The sequence below is a fragment of the Doryrhamphus excisus genome, chromosome 11 (genome assembly GCF_030265055.1).
Source record: "Doryrhamphus excisus isolate RoL2022-K1 chromosome 11, RoL_Dexc_1.0, whole genome shotgun sequence".
Classification (NCBI taxonomy): Eukaryota; Metazoa; Chordata; class Actinopteri; order Syngnathiformes; family Syngnathidae; genus Doryrhamphus; species Doryrhamphus excisus.
This window is the reverse complement of record NC_080476.1, coordinates 15,195,237-15,211,136: the sequence shown is the minus strand read 5'-3', so window position 1 is coordinate 15,211,136 and position 15,900 is coordinate 15,195,237. Positions and strand designations below refer to the sequence as shown.

At 42.0% G+C, this 15,900-nt stretch overlaps 1 protein-coding gene across 11 annotated transcripts in view; it reads right to left on the bottom strand.

Annotated features, from left to right (window-relative positions):
• The window catches only part of auts2a (activator of transcription and developmental regulator AUTS2 a), a 356,846-nt gene that overhangs the window by 22,656 nt on the left and 318,290 nt on the right, over positions 1–15,900 (bottom strand). For all 11 annotated transcript variants that reach the window (XM_058086259.1, XM_058086252.1, XM_058086253.1 and 8 more), the window contains one exon: positions 15,539–15,587. In XM_058086259.1, coding sequence (XP_057942242.1) covers positions 15,539–15,587 — 49 coding nt within the window. The remainder of the gene's footprint in view (positions 1–15,538; positions 15,588–15,900) is intronic.

Genomic DNA, 15,900 nt, shown 5'->3' with positions numbered 1-15,900 from the left:
CCTCACAAGGGTCGCGGAGGATGCTGGAGCCTATCCCAGCTGTCTTCGGGCGAGAGGCGGGGTACACCCTGGACTGGTCGCCAGCCAATCACAGGGCACATATAGACAAACAACCATTCACACTCACATTCATACCTATGGACAATTTGGAGTGGCTAATTAACCTAGCATGTTTTTGGAATGTGGCAGGAAACCGGAGTACCCGGAGAAAACCCACGCATGCACGGGGAGAACATGCAAACTCCACACAGAGATGGCCGAGGGTGGAATTGAACCCTGGTCTCCTAGCTGTGAGGTCTGCGCGCTAACCACTAGACCGCCGTGCCGTGCCGCCCCGTGCCGCCCCGTGCCGCCCCGTGGAATAAATTCATTCATTCATTTTCTACCGCTTTTTCCTCACGAGGATCGCGGAGGATGCTGGAGCCTATCCCAGCTGTCTTCGGGCGAGAGGCGGGGTACACCCTGGACTGGTCGCCAGCCAATCACAGGGCACATATAGACAAACAACCATTCACACTCACATTCATACCTATGGACAATTTGGAGTCGCCAATTAACCTAGCATGTTTTTGGAATGTGGGAGGAAACCGGAGTACCCGGAGAAAACCCACGCATGCACGGGGAGAACATGCAAACTCCACACATAGATGGCCGATGGTGGAATTGAACCCTGGTCTCCTAGCTGTGAGGTCTGTGCGCTAACCACTAGACCACCGTGCTATAAAAAGGAAATACAGTTGAATAGGTGCAGATTCTGGAAAGCTCGTTATTGGCTGAAGTGGTTTCTAACTTGTAATCCTGTTACTGATCTCTACTGAACTTTAAGTATTCCGCCAGTTTTCCCAAACAACCAGAAAAATCATCAAAACAGACTAAAGTAAACAACTTTATGAGCCAGTTTAAGAACCATAGCAAGCATATTATTATACATTTAATTTTATTCATTCAGTCTACGATGTCAGGATCATATTTCAACCACAACCGAGCTCCACCGCTGTCACAGCCGCACTCACTGGAGTGTTGAAATAACAGCGGCATCTAAAAAGAGACCCGCTGCAAACGGCTGGCAGACATCACCGCGGCGGTGAAAACCAACACCCAGAGACACGGCAGCTGTGTTGCACCATTTGACCTCCAATATGTCCCATGCACATACACCAGCTTATGATATTTCACACACACACACACACACACCTCTACTGAGAAGTGGGAAGTGTGTGTTGTAGCACATAGTGATGGAGCCGGCTTCTCGCAGGTTTGTGGGACTCCACACATTTTCACAGCACCACATGTTGGGGTCACAGTGGGAGTAATTACTTCGAATCGCTTTTTTTTTTTTGTGCTGTAAAGGCAGTTTGGAACTCTAGCAAAAGTAGCAAAAATGCAACTTCTTAGATGTTGTTATACAAAGAGATACAGTAAAAAGTTTTCCTGTTAGCAAACTTGGCGACTGTTGCATGCAAAGGTTTTGTTTACATGCTTAGCATCTCACATAGAATCTATCCTTAGAGACAAGCGTGCTTTTTTTAAACCTTACTTAATTCCTCAGATAACATTTGAAAGGACTGTTGTGCACGCATTGTTTTATTTTTTTTTGCTCATTATTTACATCCTCGGCTACCTTGCAGTGTTGCCAATGCTTTCCTAATGCAGGGTTGCTAGTTCTAATGGTTTGTTATTGCCAAGTAACAGAATAGCACCAACGGAGTTTAGAACTATTTGGATAAATCGTGGCAGAATCTCATCACAAACACAAGCCCACCAGGTCAAAATGGTAAAGTACTACATTGTTTCAGACTTTCATCCACACGGAAACGGCATTCATGTGACCTGAAATAATATTTGAATCTGAAAACGCCGAATTGTCGTTTCCGTATAGATGACCGAACTACTATTTTACAGAAATGATGACATCACAGACCCGTCGCCTCCCCGTTGCCATCACTTGACCAAATAACTTGACCATAATATCCGAATATTCACCCCAGTCAACATTCTTCTGATATCGTAGACGTAATTCCACTTTGTCCTAAATCCAGATGAATCTTAGAAACCGAAAAATCGTGGACTTATGTGCATCCGTTCTACCTTCCTATATCGCTTGATGTATCACGTAATCCGTCAACAGTCTGCGGGTCTGCTACCAGCGCCACACATAGGTGTTCCTTGTGTATTACATCATGTTAACCCAGTGATCCCATCTGGATGGGAGGCTCCTTTTGGGGCGCTCCTTTTTTTAAACCAGGCAAAAAAAAAAATCCCAAGAATATTCCTGTGGGGACTGTGCCTAAAAACGAAAGTTGGCGAAAATGTTTAGCTTAGTTTAGCAGAGCATGCTAATGTGGCTGTGTATGTGCGGGAAAAACAACAAGGCGCATCTGAAATTATAAAAACGTGTTTCGTGTTAGCATTTTTGAGAGTCAAATTGACTAAGTAATTAATTAATTGATGCTGGAGCCTATCCCAGCTGTCTTTGGGCGAGAGGCGGGGTACACCCTGAACTGGTGGCCAGCCAATCACAGGGCACATATAGACAAACAACCATTCACACTCACATTCATAATTATGGACAATTTGGTGTCGCTAATTAACCTAGCATGTTTTTGGAATGTGGGAGGAAACCGGAGTACCCGGAGAAAACCCACGCATGCACGGGGAGCGGCTAAAGTAATACAAAATAAAATACATTAAGAACACAGTTGTACTCACGCAGTGTACTTATCAAGACACGAGTTGTATTGTATGCTAACCAGAAAATGTACGTAAGCCAAGGTGCATTTTGCCGTAAATTAAAAAAAATTTTAAAAAACAAGATTACCCTCTTCGTAAAAGCTTTAGTTTAGTTTAGTTTGTATCCTTTTCGGTGCAAACATGACCCCTCTCTGTAGCTTTGTCTTCTTCTCTTGTGAATTTAATGTTGTTGCCATGACACTCACTGTGATAACAGCTCCTTCATAAGTATAGTCCAGTGCAACTCATATGTTTCTTCTTTCTGACATTGAAATCATTTGCAAACAATCACAGTTAACCTGCATGAAATCCGGAGTAAAAAAAAAAAAAAATACAAGCACATACTGAAAAACGGCGAAACTTCCAACAGCATGCCAGTACAACTGAAGCATTTGCTAACATGTGTTTCCCATAAACCACCATGGCGGCTTGGCGTAACCTACAATGCAATTTCACTCCCATAAAAACACAACACCTGCTCGTAAACATCACCGCTTCTCTCGTTCATTCCACAGACAAATAGAAACTCTACCAGGCTGCAGGTCCGGTGCCAGCCTGACCAGGGTGCATATGCACGGCAGCTACCTGGTCCTGCGCTCTATCCAGGCACGAGATGTCGACTAGTTGTAAAGTTGTTTCCTCTCAGGCGGTAGGCAAACCAAGGTTCTTTGCAGTCGCTCCGGTTTCAGGATACCGAAAAATGCCTCCTTTTTTCCTTTCCGTCACTCCCGAGCTCTTTCCCGTCTCCCATGAGCCATCAAACTGTGTGTGAGCGTAAGTGGCTTGCAGCAATACGTTGAGTGACAGCTTGAGCTGACATGCTGACACCGCCATGATTTCACGCGGAGAAAAGCATTTGGAGGGCTGAAAAAAAAAAAGAGAAATGTGTCCCCGGAGAGTCATCAGTCTCGGGCTTCTTTCACTGGCTTTCAAATGGAGCCAACTGGTTTTACACATCCACACCACACATTGAAGCCGCTCGCAGGGATTAGATTTAATACCGCCTGCGTCGATTGTAAGAGGAACTCATAGCAGAATGGTAATAGCATGACGGCATGGATCACGTATCCGATGAACCAGCCAAGTATCCATTTGCATTGTAAGCTATGTCGCTTCTTAAATCCGCAGCAGCGGTAGTAGTAGTAGTAGCAGCAGCTGATGTGTTTTTGTGCATGTGTTTGTGAGCCGTGTTAAGTGCCGCCCCATTAGCCCCTTGCTCAGGTTTCACTGCAGTCGGATTAGCAAGAGACACCGAGAAGAATCACCCCATGCATACTTTCATTCCTCGTAAAAGTGACGCTGGCATGCTGACGTGATGGTAAACCAACCCGGATGCCGACATTCTCCTCGACTCATCGTCCCCGTGTGGAAATCTCAGCATCGCCACGTCAACAAGCTTTTCAAAATAACACTACAAATTAGCTAAGGGGTGTTGGCAGGCTTGAGGGTGTTGAGCCGTGGCTGCACAGAAGATGGAGGGGGTTAGATTAAGAAAGGCTGGTTGGGATTTGAGCTGTTTATTTGAACCGCCCTGTCGTCTAAACACTCAGCTGCCTCTCTGCTTTCTTGTCAAGCCTCAGAGATTAAGTGAAGATTGTGGAATTGGTAGAGAGAACAACCTGATACCCCCCCCCCCCCCCCTTCTTTGGGACGCGGGTGCCTCAAGGTTTAGGTTACTTTGGTGGAACAATGCAGCCTCTGTGCATGGCCACCCCCCCCCAATAGTCAGAAAGGACATGGCCTCAGACAGTCTGGCGAGTGTCAGACATGGCTCGAGGATTCATACATCACACAAGCCACACCACACCGACTGGGCAGAGTTGAGGGAAAATGCTTCCAAACACAGCTTTCCGGATTAAATGCTCCGGCACATCCCCTGGTCTCAATATGCTGACGGCTTCACAAAACATAAAGCATGTACAGAGGCACAACTGTCTGTTTGCTTTTGGCTTGAATGTCCTGAAAATGTGATCCCTTCTGGGATTTATTTTTTCTACAAGTGTTTACAGTCAAACTCGACAGAACCCTGAAATCAAATAGCTCCCACCAGGAGCGGCTTAATCTTTAGCAGATGGTGACAGTCGGATGGACAATGATGGGGTTGGGGAAGGCTGGCAACAAGAAGCAAATGACGGTGATAAAAGTGACCACTGTTTACTTTAAAAACAAGCGCACCCTTCAACGTTTACCTCGCCTTATCATCATTTGTCACTGTGGAGTATCTTAACACTTAGATGCATAAGTGCGTCAAAAATGACCCAGTCAGGTTGTTTTCTTGAAATATCTTTGTAATTATTTTTTTTAATCATTTCATATTCCAGGTATTCCTCAAAAAACATGTTTTTGATATCATGCCATTCACATTTTTAACTTGCCTTTTATACATTTTAAGAATTTTTTGTTTTTGTGTTACTACCCCAACCTTCCATAAGTGGGTCAAAAATGACCCGGTCAGGTTGTTTTCTTGAAATATCTTTGTAATTAATTTTTTTTTTATCATTTCATATTCCAGGTATTCCTCAAAAAACATGTTTTTGATATCATGCCATTCACATTTTTAACTTACCTTTTAAGAATTTTTTGTTTTTGTGTTACTACCCCAACCTTCCATAAGTGGGTCAAAAATGACCTGCATGCATGTTCTATGGAATCCAATAGGAACCTTTGATTCTTATCAACTTATCAAGTCCTAAATATAATACTAAATATCATACAAGTGATTATTCCCAACCAAAATAGCAAAATTGGCATAAAAACGCATTGATTCTAGTATGGGTCATTTTTGACCCACTTATGGAAGAGTGTAGGCTCCAGTCACTCATGCATCTAAGGGTTAAAGAGATCTTATCCACCACCAGGGGGCGATGTTGCCCTACAAGCTCTGACAGCCCATATCACAACTTACAGCACTCCGGGTCTGTATGTAATAGTACCCTGTGGAAATATAATAAAATATGGGTTTAGGCAAATGAAAACCAGGCTGTGTGCAGAGCAGAAAAACATGCAAAGGATCTGTGAAGTCCTGCTAACAAACCACCAACCCACTCTGTAGTTCTCTTTAATCCACCCTGCGGCTCATCAGAGCTTTATTTCTGTCCTGCATATTTATGAGAACCACAGCGTTCACGAGAAGGGGAGGGGGGTGCTGTTGAAAAGATAACCTCTTTTCTTGTGGGAGCAATTAAATCCTTGCTTTCATCAATCCTGATCAGAGCCCTTGTGCTCTTTTTTTTTTCTCTTTCGGCTTTTTTTTTTTTTTTGCCTCTTTAAAAAGGTCGATGTTTACACTTTCACTTCCACAGTGCTGACCCTCCTCAGAGTCCACGGGAGCTGACAGGAAAACAGAACAGACTCTTTCACTTGACCTCTTCTTTAAAAGCGGTGCAAGCTGTAAGAAAGCATTTGAAAAGTGTCTATAAAAGTACTTTTCGTGTGTCTGTGTTTTTTCTGTTACTGTGGGGAATTAGAGTGAATGAGTCATATAGCAAGACGCTAATCTGTGATGGGTAGACTAGTGCTAATTAAAGTCAACATTGGATGTTTAGAATGTATTAAAATGCATGGTAGAACGTGCCGGAGCCAGGACATGATCCATGTGTGTACTTTATGCAGTAATGGATTCAGATTCAGAAAACACACCATGTCCCCCAAATACATCTCGGACCTCATTCGAATTTACTCTCCAGCGCAGTCACTTAGCTCCGAGGGCCAGCTTCAACCTGTGGTGCCCAAGACGAGACTTAAGACCAGGGGAGACCGAGTAAGTAAAAAGGCCCCCCCAACATCGAAAAGCTTTAAGTCTTGTCTTAAAACCCACTTTTATTCTCTGGCTTTTAACTCGGAGTTAAAAGTTTTAACTCGTATGGTCCTGTGTCTTTTAGTTCTTTCTTTTTATTTTTTATACTTTGGTAATGGTAATGGTTTTATTTCATTTGAACATGCATCAGATTACAATTGAATGCATCACATAATCAGTTCACAGTTCCACATGTCCAAAAGGAGTAGGAAGAAGCAAAGCTTATTAAATCCTACCCCTCCATCTGGTACTTTTACAATCAAGAACTGTTACATTTGTTCACTTCCTGCTTTCCATAATACAGTTTAAGGTTTTTTGTGTGTGTTTTTTTAATAATGTACCTCGTACCGAAGTACGAGGTGATGTGACCCTACAATGACATAATGGGTACCATAGTAAGTGTCAATATAGTGATATATATATATAGCACATCATGACAGGTTCAAGACTCTTCATCCTTTTTTTTTTTTAGCTAATTGGTTATTTTTAGCATTATGCTTTATTTTAGCTGTTTGAAGATGAACTATATCAGCAAGTTTTTAAATATTTGTGATTTTAGTAATAAGGAGTTAGTATGTTCTCTGTAGGCGGCATTATGAATTATCCTTACTGACCTTTTTTTGCAGTACATTTAGCGAGTGAAGATTGCTTTTGTAGTTATTAGCCCATATTTCCACACAATAAGTAAGATATGGTAGAAACCAGAGAGCAATAATAAAGAGTGTGGAGTGATTGAGAACAAATTTAGCTTTGTTTGCTTTGATTGGTTTGCTTCTCGTTTTTAATATTTAATTTCTTATTTGATCTTTTAGTTTTGGATTAAATTTAATTTATTTATTGTATTTTTTGGCTGGCGACCAGTCCAGGGTGTACCCTGCCTCTCACCCAAAGACAGCTGGGATAGGCTCCAGCACCCCCCGCGACCCTCGTGAGGAAAAAGCGGTAGAAAATGAATGAATGAATGATTTATTGTATTTTATTTTTTACTTTTTATTTTACTAGTCTGTGCAGCACTTTGGAAACTCTGTTTATAAAATGTGCTATATAAATAAAGTGGATTGGATTTAAAAATATATGTTGGACCCCAGTGGAGTACGATAGTAAGTACCTTTTAATACAAAGTTCTGTACTTGGTAAATGTGTATTCTTCTCCTCTTAGCCAAAGCTCTCGGATTCGGAAGCCTCCTCCCTCGACCACACCTACTCTATTGCGATTAGTTAGGGTCAAAGGTCGGTTGAGATGTGCTCTGTGGCAGGAGAAGACGAGGGTTGACTGTGGGGTAGGTCTTTAGCTCCACATAAAACGAAAAAAAAAACTGCCTTGCTACACAATTCTTCCATTTTACATTACAATCTTGTTGGGGATGAAAATGACTGAAGGGTGAAGACCATCGCAAGTGAAAAAAAACAAGCGTGATGGATTATGATAGACGGGTGGATGATTGGCGATCAGACATCCTGCTGTTCTGCATGCACACACTAATGTACACACACACACACACTCTTAAGCCACCATGAGGCCTCATTAAGTAGGTCTGGTCCCGCTCACTCTCTGGCAATGTCACCTCTGCTGCAGGGACTTAGGGACTGACACAAGCATAATTGGCCTGAACACACCGACAGCGTGCACTGGGAATGCCCTGCTCCTGATAAGTGGAGTGTGTGTGTGTGTGTGTGTGGTGCTTTGACCCTGTTAATGCGGCACAGTTGGCAGGAGAGTGGCTGATGTCGCATTGGATCAATGGTCACTGGTGATGGTGATGGGGGAGAATTTCTCTTGGGATGATGGGGAGCGGTGCTTCCCCCCCCTCACATTCAACAGCCTTTGTTCTATCAGTCATCTTGCATTTTAAACATCTTAAAATGCCATATTTAAAATTGTATTATATTTATCATATTTTTTGCACTCAATTGCTACAACTTAGAAGGCACAGCTACAGAATATAAGTTCAGCCAAGTTCAATATGAACTTTGATTGAAAGCTTAAAGAATATTTTTGTGTGGGTGTGCTTTACATTGGTGTCGAGGCCCTGCGTCATGCCGATAAACAATCCATTCTGGACTGCCACAGCTGTTTAGCTTTATCTTTTATTATTATTTTTTTTTTTTTTACATCTGGTCACATTCACATTATAATGGAAGTGAATGGATTGTTGTTGCAGCTCCGTCCGGTACACAAGATGGTAACTCGGCTTTGTCAGAAGCACTTCGGCTTGTATAAAAATGGTACGTTTCCATTTGCCAGCCTGACAACAGTTTGTAATGGTAGTGGTTTTATTTCATTTGAACATGCATCAGATTACAATTGAATGCATCACATAATCAGTTCACAGTTCCACATGTCCAAAAGGAGTAGGAAGAAGCAAAGCTTATAAAATCCTACCCCCCCCATCTGGTACTTGTTACATTTGTTCACTTCCTGCTTTCCTAATATAGTTTAAGTTTTTTTTTTTAATTTCTTAATTTTTTAATCCCGTACCGAAGTACGAGGTGATATGACCATACAATGACATAATGGGTACCATAGTAAGTGTCAATATAGTGATGTATTTTTAGCACATCATGACTGGTTCAAGACTCTTCATCTTTGTATTTAGCAAACATCAACTGCTTGTTTGTAAACAAACAGTGCCAATCAAAACCCAACCTGCAACCGGCAAGGGAATAACTCCATGTTCTGTAGTTGAGAAAGGAGATAACACAAACTAAAAAGCGCTTTTCAAGTTATAAGTTATGGTCAATTATGCAAATGAGACCACCACAACCCACAGCAAGTGGGAAACACTCCTCACGAGGGTCGCGGGGGTATTGGAGCCTATCTCAGGTGTCTTCGGACAACAGGTGGGATACACCCTGGATCAAAAAAAAATGCGTGATATGATTAAAAAAAATGGAATTTTTGGAAAATTTATTTGGGAAAAACTTGTAATATTACCTTAATAGTAGTCAAAATTTAATGTGAATAAAGACATAATATTACATGGAAATATTTGGATTTATAATTTTTTTCCCATATTTTGACTTTATTGTCTTAATATTGTAACTTTTTCAGCAACCTAATTTTCCATGAATTACAACTTTATCTGTTTTGTCATAATATTAATGTGTTAATATTAATTAATTAATTAAATAATTTTCTACCGCTTTTCCAAACGAGGGTCGCGAGGGGCGCTGGAGCCTATCCCAGCTGTCTTCGGGCGAGAGGCGGGGTACACCCTGGACTGGTGGCCAGCCAATCACAGGGCACATATAGACAAACAACCATTCACACTCACATTCATACCTATGGACAATTTGGAGTCGCTAATTAACCACTGGCTAATAGTCTAAAAATAAAGAATTCATTTCAAGAAATGCTGCAAATGTTTGACAGACAGTATGAATGGCCTGCAAGAAAATACGTGTCACAAGCGGCAATTCGGCAAAAAAGTGCAATATTTCCTTGACTATATCATGATGTGGAATGATATTCATACCTATGGACAATTTGGAGTCGCTAATTAACCTAGCATGTTTTTTTGGAATGTGGGAGGAAACCGGAGTACCCGGAGAAAACCCACGCATGCACGGGGAGAACATGCAAACTCCACACAGAGATGGCCGAGGGTGGAATTGAACCCTGGTCTCCTAGCTATGCGCTAACCACTCGACCACCGTGCAGCATTGAAATAATAATATTAATACTGACTCACACCCGTGGCTTATCACCATGAACTGCAATCAATATGTTCTTCTTTATGTTTAATCGAAGTATATTAAGTTATGCCCTCATTAACTACTTACATCGTATCTAGAGCAAGAAAAAAAATGCCGCCAGAGATTTGTTTATATATGAAACAGTTGCTGCCCATTTAAACTTAACTGCCAATCAAACAGATGGCGGACGAGAGGGAAACATCAGGCCATTCACTTTGATCCCTGGAGTGCTGCCCATTTAAATGTTGTGTTTGAGATGTAGACCTTTAATTTTGGACCTGATGGATTCCAGGCTCTTCGGGTTTACCCTGGCATGTCGGATACGGAGAGTGTTTACACAGTCTCCCCTGCAACTCTCCCGGTGCTGAAATAAGTGCATTAAGATGGATGGATTTACTTAGTCTCTAACCTCAGGGTTTTGGGGAACAAACTCTAAATGACCTCTTTGTAGCGCTCGAGGCAACGCACGAGGAAAGGAATTGAAGCTGCACAGGCAATGAAGAAATACATGTGATCACTTTCAGACAGGAATGGTTCACGTTTAAATGTGTGTTTGAATCATTCCCAAATGCGGCCCACTAAGCGTTTGAATCCGGCCCGCCAGTTGCTTTCTAAGGTAATGGTCATGGTTTTATTTCATTTGACCATGCATCAGATTACAATTGAATGCATCACATAATCAGTTCACAGTTCCACATGTCCAAAAGGAGTAGGAAGAAGCAAAGCTTATTAAATCCTACCCCTCTATCTGGTACTTTTACAATCAGTAACTGTTACATTTGTTCACTTCCTGCTTTCCATAATACAGTTTAAGGTTTTTTTTTTAATAATGTACCTCGTACAGAAGTGATGTGACTCTACAATGACATAATAATTTGATCACTTCCTGCTTTCCTAATATGGTGTAAGGTTTTTTTTGTCACGTACCGAAGTACGAGGTGATATGACCATACAATGACATAATGGGTACCATAGTAACTGTCAATATAGTGATTTATTGTATTTATTAGTGATTATTTCGCAAACATCAACTGCTTCTAAATATTTCAAATTTTAACATACAACAGCTGGCAACATAAGTCAAGTCGGATGTATGATTCAGAAAAAAAACAAAACTGTAAAATTCTATTTCGTAATTTGCTGTGGTCTGATAGTGACAGCTGATAGTATGATTTACAGATAAAATTAGACTAATAATTCAATGCGGACTGTCAGAATTATAAGCGTAAAATAGTGTGTATTAAATATATATTCTGCCCCCCCGAAAAATGTTGTTAACTCAATATGTTTGCCCACCCCTGCTATAGAGTATATTACCCATGATGCACTGCCTTATTTTTTTATCATATACATCTGTCACTGTCATTCTGTCACTCTGTTCCTGTCATATGAGAGAAATAGAGGTCCGGTATCATTATGTGACTACAGTACCATTACGAGAACTGCAGTAGAATTACGAGAACTGCAGTAGAATTATGATACTGCTGCATATCATTCTTCAGTAATGCTATTTTACTGTGCACAATCTCTCCATCCCTGGGGGAGTCAACTATTCCACTCAGGTTCAGTACAGTACAGTCCAGTCCTGTCGGTCTTCTGCCTTCGTTACCATCACAAAGTACCAGCTCATCCACCGATGTGATCAATACGATATAAATATGATTCAATTTCTAATCCAGCAGCAGACAAATGTTTCATTGCAGCGCTTATGATTATAAGAAGGACGGAGCAAGGGACAATGACCTCCCGGTGACCTCCACGCCCCCATGGCGAAGCAGAATAGATGGTCCTCGACTGCAGCCATCCCTCAGAAGACACAAAAGCCAAACAGTAGCGAGGTCGTCTTTCCACGGGACATTAGGTCAAGTTCCACAAACAGCGCTGATTTCTTGACACACAAACCAACGCAGACACTATAGGTCTGCGTGAGGTTAGCGAGGCCAGCGAATGGCTAGGGGGGTCGTGGGGGGGGGGGGTAAGGTCGTAAAGCGACACCGGGCTATGAAAGGCCAACATTCTGGCTTTCCAGTTAACTGAATGGCTTCCAGGGGCAGCTGTGGGTGATTGTTGCTCATTATATCACTTGAGATTACAGCAGGTGGCTGCCCAGGCATGAAGTGCACACAGCTCCATCATTGGCCCTCTCTTAGTCTCTCACGAAACGGAGAGGATGAAGCGGCGGGAGAACCGCGAACCTCCCACACACACACACACACACACACACGTCACACGCTCTCAGGACACTTTGCAGGCTGCAGAGCCCTTCATGACAATCCGGGGAGCTCTTCAGCTCTGATATCTGCCGCTTAAGCTCACCCCGGCCTTTTCACTTTCTGTTATTTTTTTTGCACAATGCATCACTGAAAATTACACCTTCCATATCACACTTACTATTACTCCCCCCCCCCACCCACCCCACAGAGGCACTCAAGCCTAAACACACTTCACAGACAAGCTGCCGTCATTGCCGCACCGCTTCATTTTCACATTAACACCAGTAAAGCACGTTGAAATCTGCAGGGGACGGGGGCGGGGGCGGGGCACTTGGGTGAGGCATTGACAGCCATGCTAATTAGACCTTAGAACTAGTGACTCTTGGATCGTGAATTTGGTTCCTTAGCAAAATTAAACCTGAATGAGAACTGAAAGTGCGGTTTTAAGTGTGACAAAAATATCGATATATGTAACTACAAGTGGAACCTCGGGTAGCGTACGCCCTGGTTAGCATGTTTTTGGGTTAACATTGAAAATGTACATCAAAATTTTGCATGTGTTTGTACATTTTCAGGTTAGCCTGCAATATGGTAATGGCTAATGGTTTTATTTCATTTGAACATGAATCAGATTGCAATTGAATGCATCACATAATCAGTTCACAGTTCCACATGTCCAAAAGGAGTAGGAAGAAGCAAAGCTTATTAAATCCTACCCCTCCATCTGGTACTTTTACAATCAGTAACTGTTACATTTGTTCACTTCCTGCTTTCCATAATGCAGTTTAAGGTTTTTTTTGTTTTTTTTTTTTAAATAATGTACCTTGTACCGAAGTACGAGGTGATATGACCATACAATGACATAAACAAAACAGCCTATTAGCTTGCCAATAAATGGAAACGGGAACCAAAAGTCCGCTCCGTCGCCCGTCAGTGATGTCACCTGACTCTGTAGTTCTTTAACAATTCTTTTTAACAGACCAAAGTAGTACTTAGTAGTTCTGTAGTTCTTTGCTAACTAACACAGTTACTCAGAGAATCTCTGCTTTTCTTCTGATCACGGCTGCAAAGTTGCAAGTGTTTGTACTGTGGTTAAATTATGCTGCAAAATATTCATCCATGCATCCATTTTCTATGCCACTTGTCCTCATTAGGGTCGCAGGTGTATGCTGGAGTCTATCCCAGCTGATACCAGTCAATGGCAGGACAAATAGAAACAAACAACCATTCATACAAATTGGAGTATGCAGTTAACATAATAAGCAAATTTTTGGAATGTGGGAGGAAGTACCTGGAGAACCCCCCCCCCACACACACACGGGAGAACATGCAAACTCCACCAAGTGACAGTAACATACATGATAACATGTACTGTAACTTCCGGAACATCTTTCCGAGTAACGCTACTTCCGTCAATGATGACAGCGGAGAGAGTGCGTTCTGTGTTTTTGCTATGGCAGACTTTGTGAGAGGATATTGATCCTGGTACACGGAGCACATAGTGTTTCATATTACAGTTTCATAACAGTCCATCAAGGCGTGTCAGTACACCGCAATTGTAGTTCCTCCATGTTAGCTCCTACAACCTGGTTAATATGCGGCTCGCTGCAAGTTAATGGAGCACTTAGCTGTTTTTAAGAAGCAAGGTTAGTGAAAATGCACAAAAAAAGAAACAATGTTCTCGTCTCACGTAAGGATTGGGAATGATGGGGCAAAATTTAAATGCAATTTTCCTTTCAAATTCGAATATGTCTTTTGTTTTCTTCCAAATGAACATATATGTACTTGAATGAAGTACATATTTATTAGTTACACTAATTTGCAAAGTTCCAGATGTCCTGTTGGCTGGTGACGCGTCATGCCCGATGGCATAGAAAATATTCTTGTATTAGAGGTGAGTACATGAGCTTTACTGTCATAGTTTATAATATTCTTCGACAAGCTGCAGCCAGGAAAGGTCATATTTTTCCTCAAACCAATAATACTGTTTACAGTATAAAGCTATTTTTTTTATCCACATTGGCTTTTTGCTGTTTTCTTGCACAATGCCCGAACCCTAAAGCACTACGCCTGTGTGCAACCGAAATACACAAACACAGCATCAAACAAACGTGGACTCCCTGCACCTGCCAAACAGACACAGCATCTCACAAATGAGGCTCAAACTAGCATTTTTCAAATTGGATGTGTTGTTTGTCTTGCGGTTTAGATCCTTTGGAGTGCTGGTAATCCCCCCCCCCCCCTAACAAAAACCCTCCCAACACCATAAAATACCAACGCTGCTTCTTCTCTTTGCACCTGGATTCTTTTACTCGCCTATTGCGAGAGGAGGAAGGGCTGCTGATGATAAAAAAAAAACGGGATGTTAAAATGGAAATCGGGGCCAAGGGAGTGAGAAGAAGACGACTGCACAGCATTTTTTTTTTTTGCGTACTGTTTCCCCTGGTCAGGTCCTTTCATTGAAAGGGTGGCCCTCTGTTGATTTAAGCAGCACAAAGGAGGTCCTAATCCTTTCAAGGGAACCAAATCAGCACACTCAAAAGGAAGCCTCCCTTGTCAAGGCCACTGAGACACCCCCCTCCAGCCCCCCAATGGATGCCACAAATCAAGCCCTGAAGGGAATCAAAGGCCACAATGTGGGAAATGTGTCGGCGCCGAGAAAATGAGCTCAACGATACCAACATTTTAGCAGCAATCGGCACAGTTTCTGCCACAGCGAAAGGGTCATCACCCTCATACTGCCCGGTAACTCCCAGCCATTACACAGGAATGTCCATTCACGTGGGGGTACCCCTATTACCCCTTAGCCAGAGAAAAAAAAACAGTCTGCATTTTACAACAAATTAGTGACTTGATAATGAGGTCACATGCGGTCAGAAATAGATCTTCCTGCACGACAAAATACAGCATTGCTTCAAAAACAAGCATACGTTTTATATGCGGCTTCTGACATAATGTTGCATGCCTGGGAAATCAGCTGCTTTGTTGCATATAAGCATGCAAAAGTCACGATGATGGGACAATAACCACCGAGCAAAAAAAAACAAAAAACAGCAAAACACCTGTTTCCTCCTTGTAGAAATCAAATAAAACGTGTTTGTACCTTTAAGTGCAGCTGTGCTGAAAAATTTCTCTGAGCTGGCATCAGAAACCTATAAAAAAGCAGAAAAAATATTAGACTTGTAACTATAAATTTACATTTAACACAATTAAACTCAATTAATTACACTGCAATATTTAATAATATTTATAATAATGTATTTCTGTGGTTTGATGTCTTTTTTCACATGAGCAGAAATGTTATTATTCATACAACAGCATTTAATCATGACATTGTTATCCCAGACAACGTCAACAAAATGTCAACACGTCAGATTCACACTGCACTTCCGTTGTCGGCCATGTGGGGGCACTGTTGCTCCGTGACTCCACACAGACCAAGCTTAGACGGCGAAGGACCGACAG